The sequence below is a fragment of the Lutra lutra genome, chromosome 9, assembly GCF_902655055.1.
Source record: "Lutra lutra chromosome 9, mLutLut1.2, whole genome shotgun sequence".
Taxonomy (NCBI): Eukaryota; Metazoa; Chordata; class Mammalia; order Carnivora; family Mustelidae; genus Lutra; species Lutra lutra.
The window spans coordinates 129,589,111-129,601,149 of record NC_062286.1 but is presented as its reverse complement, the minus strand read 5'-3'; the positions used below and the strand labels follow the sequence as shown (position 1 = coordinate 129,601,149).

General features: G+C 55.8%; 1 protein-coding gene across 2 annotated transcripts; it reads right to left on the bottom strand.

Annotated features, from left to right (window-relative positions):
* Positions 1-244: 244 nt before the first annotated feature.
* PCIF1 (phosphorylated CTD interacting factor 1) lies at positions 245-11,906 on the bottom strand. 2 transcript variants are annotated; one of them, XM_047743959.1, is made up of 17 exons: positions 11,689-11,906; positions 9,186-9,461; positions 7,761-7,903; positions 7,546-7,670; positions 6,254-6,391; positions 5,930-6,060; positions 5,645-5,799; positions 4,917-5,064; positions 4,720-4,803; positions 4,385-4,484; positions 3,173-3,335; positions 2,429-2,601; positions 2,200-2,286; positions 1,929-2,113; positions 1,148-1,241; positions 873-1,048; positions 245-776 (listed from the first exon to the last, which is right to left on the bottom strand). In XM_047743959.1, the coding sequence occupies exons 2-17, from the start codon at positions 9,248-9,250 to the stop codon at positions 551-553; spliced, it is 2,193 nt and encodes a 730-aa protein (XP_047599915.1). In that variant the 5' UTR covers positions 9,251-9,461; positions 11,689-11,906; the 3' UTR covers positions 245-550. The 2 variants fall into 2 exon arrangements, with proteins under 2 accessions (XP_047599915.1, XP_047599916.1); XM_047743960.1 differs by having other exon boundaries at positions 9,288-9,461; positions 11,689-11,904.
* Positions 11,907-12,039: the final 133 nt, after the last annotated feature.

The following is a 12,039-nucleotide window of genomic DNA, read 5'->3' as shown; positions in this document are numbered from 1 at the left end:
TATGGGAGTCCGGGGCCTGCCAACAGATGACGCAGGGCTCTGGACCCCAGACTCGCTAGACACAGGCGGGGCTAGCAGGGACCCAGCTGTGGGGCCAGCAGGGCGAGAACTTAGACACTGGAGCCCTGGGTTGGGGTGTAAGACCCAGGGGATCCTAAGAAGGTGAGCCTCAATGTAGAGGGTGTGGTTCCAGGACTAACTCCAGATTCTCCACCTTCTCTGCCCTCAAGACCCTCACGCATTCTTACAGGGGTTTCTGTATTTCCTTTTACAAATGAAACAAGATGGCGATAAGATGGTTGGGATTGGGGGGAGGAAGGGAAAGGATGGGACCTATTTACACAGGAGTCGGAGTGAGTTTGAGGTGAGGAGTTGGGGGTTCGGGCAGGGAGGGGGAGCCCTGGCAGAGCCATAATCTTCCTATGACACTGGCAGCCTGAGTCCCGCTGCCACCTCAGGGGGAGGGTCCTGGGGTCTGCTCAGCCCCAAGAGGCCCGAGTCCCAGCAGTCCATACCAGCACCCTGGGGCTCCTCCTCCCCGCAGGATGTGTTAAGTGGGGTGAGGCTCGCGGCTAGGGCCCTGTTCGCGACCCGAGTCCCGGTCCTTGTTCTCCGAGGAAGAAGAGGAGCCAGAGCCATGGCTGCGGCCTGACTGCCGGTAGGCGGAGCTCAGCTCCTGTAGCCGCTCCGGCGTCGGCCCCCACTTGGCAAAGCCGGGGTCATTCTGTAGGAAGAGCACGGCCGTGTTGTGGACAGCCTTGTAGTGCATTTCTTCCCTGTGGACAAAGGAACAGCTCAGGGTGGGGCTCGGCCTGGCATGATCAGCCTGGCCCTCCTCCCCCACCCCACCCCCGCCCTCCCCGGGCACCCACTTCTTGCAGACGTGCTGGGAGCCACTGCGGTACTCGTGCTCGAAGGCAGGCAGGACCAGCTGGTGGCGTTTGAAGCGGCTCTGCTCCATGCGGGTGAGCGCCGGCGTGGGGGGTTCTCGCCACTCGGGGATGAACACGATGAAGGACAGGGGCTCTGGTGAGCTCTCGAGCAGTTTCTACGGGAGGGGGCACGGGGTGGACATCAAAGGCTGCCCTCCAGGTGGCTGGCAACCCTGCGTGCCACCCCTGCCCCCCACCTACAGCAGCACACCAACCTCGAAGTGAGAGACCATGGCATCCATGAGCTCCTCGCAGAACGGAGGGTTGGCCTCAAAGGAACCACTCAGCGGGGAGAAGTCCAGGCAGGGCCTGGGGACAGAGGTGAGCATTCTAAGTCCTACCAGGACCCAGGCCCTCCACCAGAAATGGGTGCTGCCCCCACGTTGTTGGAGGGATGGGCCCTGGTCAGGCCCTAGGCCAACATTAACCCAGAATTCATCCTGGGACAAGGTGTGGCCAACTCCATTGAAGGGCTGAGGATGGAGAGGCTCAGGCTTGGAGGCCAAGTCCACCAAGCCACTTAGTAGAAGGGCAGGAACTCAAACCCAGTTCAGACACCGAAGCACAAGCCCCAGCTGGGAGTTCCCAGCTGCTGAGCCTTCCCCCTTATTGGCTCAGGCCTGTCTTCCAACTGGAGGCTGGGTCTCCTTTCACCCAGGCTCACTCCCCTCCACCCTCCCAGTGAGTCTGAAAGGTCTCCGACGTCTGAAGTACCATTTCCCGAGCCTCTCTGTGCCTGGACCACGTGCTCCTACCCCAGCCTGGGCTAATTCACCGAGAAACCTGCAGGCTGGATTAGGGGCGATCAGGCTCCCGGAAATAGAGACCAGTCTGAGGTCACACAGCAAGAGTTCTGAAGGCAGAGACTACACCCAACACCACCCAATTCCCAAACCCGAAAGCATTAGGAAGTTGCTGGCCTAGATGGGATCTCTGCTCTAGAGGAGTCCTTCCTGGGCCTGGGCAGAAGGGTCCCAGCAGCCCCCCGGCTCTCACCCGCGGGAGCCAAAGTAGCCATCTGTGTCCGGGAAGGCAGAGCAGTACTGGCGGAAGTAGCAGTTGAGGGGCGAGGCGAAGCACTCAAAGGTGACGCCGAAGAGTCGGTGGAGGGCCTCAAAGACGTGCACGGGCAGCGATCCCTGCAGGCCTGTCCCCTCGTAGAGGCCGACGCCAAACATCATCTGCACAGTGGCCACCGTGAGCCCCCTGGCCTTAGCCTTCTCCCCGCCCTCCAGCGGAGCCCGCCCCTGCTGCCCCAGGCCCTTACCTGGTACCGTCGGAGGAGACACCAGACTCGGGGCAGGAACCTCTCAAAGGCAGAGTCGTCAATGCAGCTGTAGCGGTAAAGCAGCCACTGTGGGACAGAGAGCAAAGGCCTTCAACAGCGCCTCCTCCCTCCTCGCTGGCCTCCTGCCGAGGATGCTGGCTCCAGAAGGAGCCAGCCTTACCCTCTCCCACCTGGGGGGGACCTGCCTCCCCTTGACCCCAGCTCTTACCAGCTTGCTAAAGTAGTTGCGGCTGACCTTGACCATCTCTCCCTTATACCGGATGCAGACCACATTATTCTCCATATGCATCTCCACACTGGGCATGGGGGGTGCAGACACGGCCAACCGTACTGGGTAACAGTACACCAGGCGGGGCTCCACTTCTGGGGCCTCCACCTCCTCTGTGGGCAGGGAGAGCAGTGAGAGGCCACTCTGCCCCGGCTCTGCTAATTCTCACCCCGAAACCCCGGACAGCCTCCATGCCTGCTGTGCACTGGGTTCCAGTAGCCAGGGGAGGTAAGTCTTGTCCCATAGAGGAGCAGAATGCAGCTCAGACGGTTGGTGACAACGTTAACAGCCAGGCAGCTGGCAGCGCAAGAGCTGCATCGCTTGCTTAGGCCTAGAGCTTTCTGGGCCAGGCACTCAGAGTTACCCAAGTTCACGTCTGAGCCTGTGGCCAGGCATGAGACTGCAGTGTGGGGAGAGGTCCACCTAACTGCTTACCCCCAGCCTGTCTTCACCACATTCGCCACCTTCTGCCTTCCCCTTCCCCCAGCCCTTCTCCAGTTCCTAGAGGAGGGCTGAAGCCCCTGAGCCCCAAGACAGCAGGTGCTGCCCCAGACACTACTGGGGGAAACAGGCTCCCCGAAATCAGCCTGTGGGCTGGAGGGCTAGCCTCGCTTGTCCCCTCAGTCAGGGCCCAGGAAGCAGTGTTGGGGCCTCACAGTTGGCTCCCTGCCATTGGCTCCCTACCTGGGATGTTGTTTTCCTTGAGGATGGCAAGGTGCTTCTCACGGATCCGTTTGACATACTCCAGGGAGATGTGGTAGATCTTACTACAGATTCCCTCCACGGAGTCCTTTGCTGCAGCTGACACGTGGGGGCCACATTGCCTCCGCAGGTGCTCCAGGCGGTCCTGGAGGAGACACTCCTGATCAGGGCTCCAGGGGGCTGCTGGGGGAGGGCTGGTAGGTTCCAGCAGTCCTCGTTTTTGATACCAGCTCTGCTACTAGCACAGTAGCTGTGTCACTTGGACAAGTCCCTTGTCATCTCTGAATTTAGTCCTCCACTGTTAAGGGAACACAAAGTACTTACCGGGTAAGGCAGTTTGAGTATTAAATGTGATCATTCCCATTAAGGGCTTAACTGAGCCCCTGCCATACAACAAGTGTTCAGTCAATGCCAGCACCTATAATGGGAGTTACACTGTGCCAGGTGCCATGAGAACCGCTGGGGAGACAGACAAACCAGATAAAGTCCCCGCTCATAAAGCACTTGCCATCTACCACGGTGGAGACCATGACAAAACAGGGTCCTTGGTCATTGCAGATTTGAAATCTCAGCTTTTAGCAACTTGGCAAGGATTTAACTAGGCATTTGTTATTTTCCTGAATCACACGTGTGAAAGTGATGAGTGAAAATGAGTCACTCTGGCTAGTGAGTACACCTACCTCTGTCACTCTACGTGTCAAGTACAGTTACTATCGTGAAGTGCGAAACCTTGCCTCTTGTGAAAAATGGTCCTGAAAAGAAAGCCCATTGCTAGTGCTGGTAGAGACTTAAAGAAGTGACAGGTCTGGGCCAGAAAATGGAATCACTGTGGACGCCGTAAAGCAGGGCATTCAGTCTGGTGCCAGCTCTTTGCTGTGGTGAGTGCACATACCCAAGATAAAGCAGTTCGTCCATCTGTGTCCAAAAATCTATTCAGGGGAGCTGTTCAACATTCATTAAGTAGAAAAGGCAGCTCCTTATGGTGTGTGGCTGAGCACAGGATTCCATTAAGAACCTTAATGGAGACCGTCTTTAGGACAGAGCCAGGAGCCTGGACAAACCTCTCTACATGCAGAAGTTTGGGGACCGGCAAGCATCAAAGGTCTGCTGGGGGCCCCTGCCCAGCCTAGGCAGGCAGCTGAAGGAAGGAGCCACAGAGCCTTTCCACCGGCCTCCTTACCCGGGGCCACTCACCATGTAGTCCTCTTTGGAGGCAGAGTGGTCCTTCCGCAGCCAGCTGAAGGTGTCCTCCACGTTCCATTTGACCACCTTCCTGCTGTCAGGGGACGCACTCCTGCCAGTTGAGGGCGCGGGATGGAGCCAGCAGTCGGGCAGCTGCTCCACACTTATTCCCCCTGACCCCCCACTGACATTCGGGCATCAAGGCAGCCCTCACAGCCCCTGTGCTGCCTCTGGGAGCTGCCTCCTTCTGCCACAAAGATGCCGAGCTCCATGAGATGGGCCAGAGAGCCCAGGACCTCCCCACTCTGATCACACACCCAGCCTGCTGGGGACAGGAGAGAACAAACCTGGATTCAATGAGCCGCCTTGCAGCTTCTGCGTATTTAAAGAGCAGGCGCTTGGCTTCCTCCCGGAACTTGATTCGGGATAACCTGGGACCAAGAGCAGGCAGAGTAAGAGCCCTTTGAAACAGGAATGGCCACACACACACCAACACCGCCCCCCACCCAGCCCCACCAAGTTGGCCCCAGCTCTGGACCTGTACCTGATGGGAATGTCATTCATGATTTCACGAAACATGGAGGGTGACACAACCGGTTCACAGTTGCTCGGCAACAGGGGGTCAGAGCCTTTATCCACGACCTTGCGCTCCAGCATCCAGCGGTTGAAAGATTCTCGTGGGGGCTCAATGCCTGCGGGACAGACAGGCCGGTGAAGGTCTGGCTCAGTCAGCAGCCTGCACACGGGCCCAGTCCACGGGGGCATGCGGGCACCGGAGGGGAAGCAGTAAATGGCCCGGCCTGTTCCGTCAGGAGCCCCGCCTCTAGGCAACTCCTCCACAGGTACTGAGAATCACGAATTTTCTAGAGTTAGTAAATGTTACTTAGGGTAAAAGGAAAAAGGAGAAACACCATTTCAGCGAGTTAAGCAGGCTTCTTTACTAACGAATAAAAGCCGCAGCTTACTGAGGACTTCCCATTCCACTTCCTCCTTGTAGCAATGCTGCAAGGTCCAGGTACTCTGGTTTTCATGCCCTCTTACAGACACATGAGAAGGCTTCACACATACCTGACAGACGGCAGGCATTCTGGAAGTGCTAATGATGGCTTTTGCAGTTACGGATGCCAGACCCCCTTTCCGTAAGCAGTTAGCAAACCTGGGGCTCCAGCAAGCCTACGTGCTCAACTGCTAGGTTCTGCTGCGTCATTCCCAAGCCCAGTTCTTGGCTAAGGGTGGGTGGAAACAAGGGTCCAGAGGCCCACAGGCAGTTACCCTCTCGCTGCTGGCACAGCTCCCGGTAGTGCTGCCGAAGCTTGAGGATGAGCTGGGAGCGAAGCAGCTCCACCTCAGGGTGCGGGGGCAGCACCTCTGAAGGCCCCCGGTGCTTGATGACAGCGTTGGTCTGGATGTCCAGATCCCAGTACACCCTTGGGGCACAGAAAGGAGTGAAGAAGAAAGTAGAGGCAAGGAAGGAGGGGTGCCCCGCCTGCCGCCATACCCCACGGTCCCAGACCACATCGACACTGGATGCCCCCAAGTCGATCGGCAGGGACTCACTCAGTGGGTCGGAGGAGAGCTGCCTGCTGTTTATCTTCAGGGGATGTCCCCCACATTTTCAGCGTTGGGGTTCCTGGGATACTGGGGGAGCTAGGCACCGACGGGCCTGTGGGTGTCACAGGGATTTCAATCTAGAGCAAAAAAGTAAAAGGCACCAGGGTCAGGAGAGCCAGCCTACGGCTACTGCACTGGCAAAGTGGTGAGTTGTGCCCCAGGCCCCCTCCTGACCGACTTGCCACTGCCCAGCCCTCACAGGGAACCTGTTGGCTGCCCGCCTGGGGCAGCCGCTTACCAGCCACGCCCTCACAGCCCGCAGATGCTCACCTTGGGCTTCTTTACACCATTGCCGCTTGGCTGCTCTTCCGAGAGCTGCCGCTTTCGGGGCCTGTTCTCAGCCGGGGGGGTTTCCACCAAGCTTGAGTCTTGGGGCAGTGGGGTCGCATTCAGCCCCAAAGGGTCCGACTGGTGGAGGGAGACCAGCACAGTTGCAACCAGGGCTAGTGGCTTAGGAGTCCCACGAATACGGAATCCTGATGCCCTCCTGCCCCTGCTCCTACTGTTCCAAGAGCAAAGGGGGCGAGGATACAGAAAGAGCACTGGGTTCCACTCCTGCCTGCCTCTTATAGTTGTGGGACCTTGGGAGAGTTACAGCCCTTCCTAATTCCCTCACCGTCACAATGGCCCAACCTCCTGTTGGGAAAATGATTCAGTGAGTCCGTGAATATGACCACAGTTTAATAGGACATCTGGCATGAGAGGAACCCTCTGTACATGTTAACTTCTCCTCCTTAAACACGAGAATAAGAGGAATAAAGGGAAAAACTCAAGAAATTCTTTTTTTTTTTTTTTTTTTTTTAAAGAGCAAGGCCCTATGGATGAAATTCCTTTGGTGACGCTGAGAATGAGTGATAGCAGGCAGGGTGGCCCTAAAGTCACATCAAGTTTGAGTCCAGTTCTGCCTCCTACTGGCTCAAATCTTGGGCCAGTCATTCCCCATCTCTGAACTTCAGTGTCTTCATCTGCAAAATGGGGGTGCCAACCTGCTTGATTATGCCCAGTAAGGAAAGTCTGCCCTACCTGATAGGGATCCAGAAGCCCATGTTCCTGCCAGATAGCCCCCTCATGTGGACACTTCTGCTCCTAGAACGTGCTTCTCCCCTCTGACAACTTTCAGTTCACTAACTTTGTCACCTTAAATGCTAATTCAAGGAGAAGCATGCCCTGTCCCCTCCCCTCCCCATGAGCAGACCAGGGCCCCTGGTGCAATCCAATGCTAGTCTTCACGCATGTGCCACACTGTGATCCTACTGGCTCCTCAGCAGATTGTGGGCCCCCTGAGCGTACAAGGGCAGGACCAGTTGCTCACAACTGCACCACAGGCACAGTGCCCAACATGGAGTTCAAGTTCAGGATCACACACGATTACAATCAATTCTTTACGTGTCAATCTCCCCTATTTGAGTGTAGGTTCCATGAGGGCGGGGGCTGTGTCTGTGTGTCATTGTATCCCCAGGTCCCAAGATGGGGCTAGGCACATAACAGATGCTCAAGATAGACTTGAGGAAGGCCCAGACGCTAGAAGCTGCTTGGGAGCCCTTCCCTGGGCTGGCACTCACGATCACGTCATGCTGGCCCAGCACAGGCATCTCCCACAAGGACTGGTTGGTGAATCGGTTGAAGTAGTAGGGACGGTTCTCCCTCCGGCTCCAGCACTTCTCCCAGCCCGCATGCACCAGCTCCTCTGCAAACAAGCACGGAACCCAGCTGGGGTCAGCGCTGCTCCTGAGACATCCTTCCTACCCCGCCACCCTACCCTGCCCCTCGCCAGTACCTGGGAGGTCCTGCACCAGGCGGATGGGCTTTGGAGAACAGGGCTGGCTCTGATTGGAGGTGCCTGGGGAGTGACTCAGCAGGGACGCTTCCTCCCGGGGGCTGCCGTGATTCTCATTGGCCATCTCAGCACCCACACCGGACCTGCCACACAGAGGACCGAAGGGTATCAGGCCAGCAGGACACGGACGTCAGCTCCACCCAGACACCCACCCATTACAATCCACTGAGAGCCCCAGTGACCACTTGCAGATGTGAAGATATCAATCCAGTCCTGTCCCTGGAGGGCTGGTGTGGTACCAGAGGAGCCCTGGGATCTAAGTCGCAGTTCCCTCAACTAGAAAATGGGTGCACTCCTGTTGCTCCTTCTTCCTGACATACTCTCCCCAATTCCCCACCTGGCTTGTCATGATGTTCCATGTTCCAGGAAGCATTCCTGGACTCTCCAATGTCACCCCCCATCCCAAGCAGGGTGGTCAGAGGCCCTCTGCAGGGCCATGAATACCTCCACTGTGGCACTCAATCCTGTCAGCGGGGTTTGTCTACCCATCAGATGATCAGAACTCCCAGGGCTAGGAACTGGGTCCAGTTCACGACTGTCGAGTGCTCAGCAGGGTCCCTGGACCCAATAGGAACTCTATTCATTCTGCAAATATTTCCAAAGCACAGAGTGGCACAGAAGACAGAACAGGGTCTGCCCTTGAGAAGCTATTCCCACCAAAAAAGAACAGTAAATCCTCCTCTTTCCTGTTCCTATCCAATAAAATCTAACTGGAACAGAGTGCAGCCTGGAGGGGACATGGCATCTAAGTGGCTGCCTCATTCTGTGCTTCAGGGCAGGAAACAATCTGTTGCTGAAGAAACCAGTGGGACTGAGAAGAAATATCTAATTCAGTCCTTCCTAATTCCCAGGTGAAAATCTACTTTAAATACCAGGAAGCAGGTCAGCTCCTTCGGATTTGTATTCTCCATGACACCCAACCAGTACATCCAGCACAAGCCTCGGTGGCCAGTGATTTCCTAATCTGGCTGTTAGACTCCTAGGTGCCCAACCAAGATTGGATTGTGATCCCAAAGTTGTTCTCAATATGTCACAACACCCCAAGAAATCATTTACCCACAAAAAGGCACAAAAGCATGTTGAAACATCAGTTATCTTTGCTTGCTGAAATTTTATCAACTCCTTGTGGTCACACTGATTATCTCATGATGATCAGAAGCTCTGATTGGCTGTTGACAACATCATAGGAATCACTGGGACATTAATTTTATTTGTACACTCAGTCATAGATGTCTTCGTTAATTTGGAAAGGGAAAAGCAAACGGTTACTTGTCGGTACAGTTTGGCAGTAAAAATGCACGAAGCAAGAGGACATACATACAACCAGAAGGGGCCGTGATAACAAAAAGGTTCAGAACCACTAACCGAGGGGATAAAAAGCTTGATTCTCTGGGGAGGAAGGATTCCTGGTGCTTTGGGGCTGAGCCCATATGTCTCAAGCCTGAAAAAGGTCCCTCTTTTTCTCACCCTCTGGGGTCTGCAACGCTAGCATGAGAGGGTTTTCTTCTCCGATCAGATGGACCCCCACGTCACAGGGTCCCACAGAGGCAGGGGGGAGGCCTGCAGGAGGGCTCAGCGCAGGTGGGTGGGCTGGTCAGCAGTGGAGTGGACGGGGGCCCAGGAAATTCCTTGCATCAGCAACTGCAGAGCAAACAGAAGAGAGAGTCACAAACCTGTGAAATGCTGCAGCACAGGGACAGCCGCAAGAGAGGCAATGACGAGGAGCAAGTTGGGAGCCCCCAGGGCAAGGAACACTGTGGGAGATCTGGGGATTTAAGGGATGAAAATGATACTTCTCAAATTCTGCAAACCGAAAGCTTCACCTTCAGACTTGCAGCCTGCAGGCACACAAGCCCTGTGTTGTGGAGGGCCCTACGCCTGGTTTCAGGCTCTACAGTTGCTGTCTTGAAGTTTCTAATAAGTTTTTAACAAGGGGGGGCACCTGGGTGGCTCAGTCGTTAAACGTCTGCTTCGGCTCAGGTCATGATCCCAGGGTCCTGGGATCAAGCCCCGCATCGGGCTTCCTGCTCGGCAGAAAGCCTGCTTCTCCCTCTCCCACTCCCTCTGCTTATGTTCCCCTCTTGCTGTGTCTCTGTCAAATAAATAAATAAAATCTTAAAAAAAAAAAAAAAGTTTTTAACAAGAGAGCCCATGTTTTCATTTTGCACACCGGACCCCAAAAACTGTGTAACTGCTTCTATCAAACAAATTATCCCTAAGACAAGAGAAAAGCGGACATACCATTTGGCCCTTGTACGACCCAGGTCTGAACAGAGTGGGTCCACTTACATGCAGTTTTCTCATCGCAGTGTGCTGCTATAAATGTATTTACACTTCCTTATGATTTTCTCAGTAACATCTGATTTTCCCTAGCTGACTTTATTGTAAGAATACACTGTATAATACACATAATGTACAAAACCCATGTTCATCCACTACCTATGTTACCAGTAAGTCTTCCGGTCCACAGTAGGCTCTTAGTAAAGCTGTGGGAAGTCCAAAGTTCTACTGGGATTTCCAGCTGAGCCACGATCAGTGCCCCAACCCTTGTGTTGATCAAGGGGCAACTGTACATATCAGATGGGGGGGGGCACTACCAAGCCACCCACAGTGAGGGGAAAAAAGTCAATCCTTTAAAACCACAATAATAATCATACATGCTAATGGATTATGTAACACGATATGTCCACTTTCATTGACAGTTTCCCCAACAAATTATCTTGTGACACTGATGCACTCCTTAGCTGAACTACGCAGAGGCAGCGAGAACAGCACAGCTTAGAGGCCAAATGAGGACACTGGAGTTTTTTCAAAGCGACTGGGCATCACGAGGGCTTGTAAAACAATTCAGATTCCTGTCCCTCACTTCACGTCCTAGGAGTCAGGAATGGGGAGGGGAGATACACAAGAATTCGTGTTTCTTAAACACACCCCAAAAGGCGGGACCAGGAAACGCGATGACAAATTTTACACCGCTTCAAACCTTGACCAATTTTTTACGATTAAATAATTTTTCCTAATTTCCCAGGTGATTTGGGAGTAGCAGGTCGATGACCGAAGAACCTGCTCTGGGTTTGGGCAGACCCGGGGTCCAGGTCCGTCTAACGCCTTCCGACTTATAAACAGGACTCATTCGACCTCTATGGTCTCTGTACGTAGAGTCTAGCGTATTGTACACTTTAAGTAAGAAATAACTCTATTATCAAGATAAAGTTTTTATTTTCCAAAGGCTTCCCGGCCCCCGCGCATACCGCAGTTTCACAGGGCCGACCACCTTAATAAACAACTGTATCTGCGCAACCGGAGGAACGCACGAGAAGGAAAAGAACCCGGTTATTGGAGAAAGATGGGGCGGGACCATCTCAGTAATGCACCAATCAGAACCCCTCTGAATCAGGAGGGCGGAGTCAAAGGACTTGCAAAGTGCGCAGGCGCGAGGGACGCTCAATGAGGAGGCTCCCCCCCCACCCGAGCGCGCGCACATTTTCCCCTCCCCCCCACCCCAGCGGGGGCGGGCTGTTTGGCGCGCGCGCGCCAGCCCATCTCCCGGGCTCCGCCCCCCGCCCCACCGCGCGCTCCCGCCCCCGGGCTGAGGCGACTCAGAGTCGGAGCCCGACACAAAGGCGGTGGCGGCGGCAGCAGCGGAGGGGCCCTAGAGGCCGCTCCGCCCGCGCTCTCCGGGCCCACCTCCCTCACCGAAGCCACCGGTCTGGCCGCCCACCCGCGGGCCTAAGATGGCGGCGGCGGCAGAGATAGGGCAAGCGGTGGCCCCGAGCGGAAAGCGCCACAGAGGCCACCGCTGCCCGGCTTCGGATCCCCGGACCCCGGAGCGGCTCGCCGCGGGACCATGGCTTCCTGGGGCTCTTACCTGCCCGGAGCGGACTCGCGGGGACGCGGCTACACGTTCTGCTCGACCTCCCGTTTTGCCGCCTCCGCCTCGCCCTCCCCAGCGCCGCTGCCGCCATCTTGTGTCCCGGGCCGGGACTCCGCGCTGCGCATGCGCTGGTACCGCCTCTGAGGGACCTTGCCGCTGTCGCGCCGCCATCTTGAGTGTGGCAGGACCGGCCGACTCCACAGACCCTGCTTGCTTTCGGCCCCCTCCCCTTCCTCCCGCTCTTCCCTGCTGTTCCATGCGGGTCTCGGGAGGGCACGGCAGCTTTGCAGTTTGTGGGGTGTGGGCTGAGGAAAGAACGTGCTCAGAAGCACGCTCCCAGCCTCA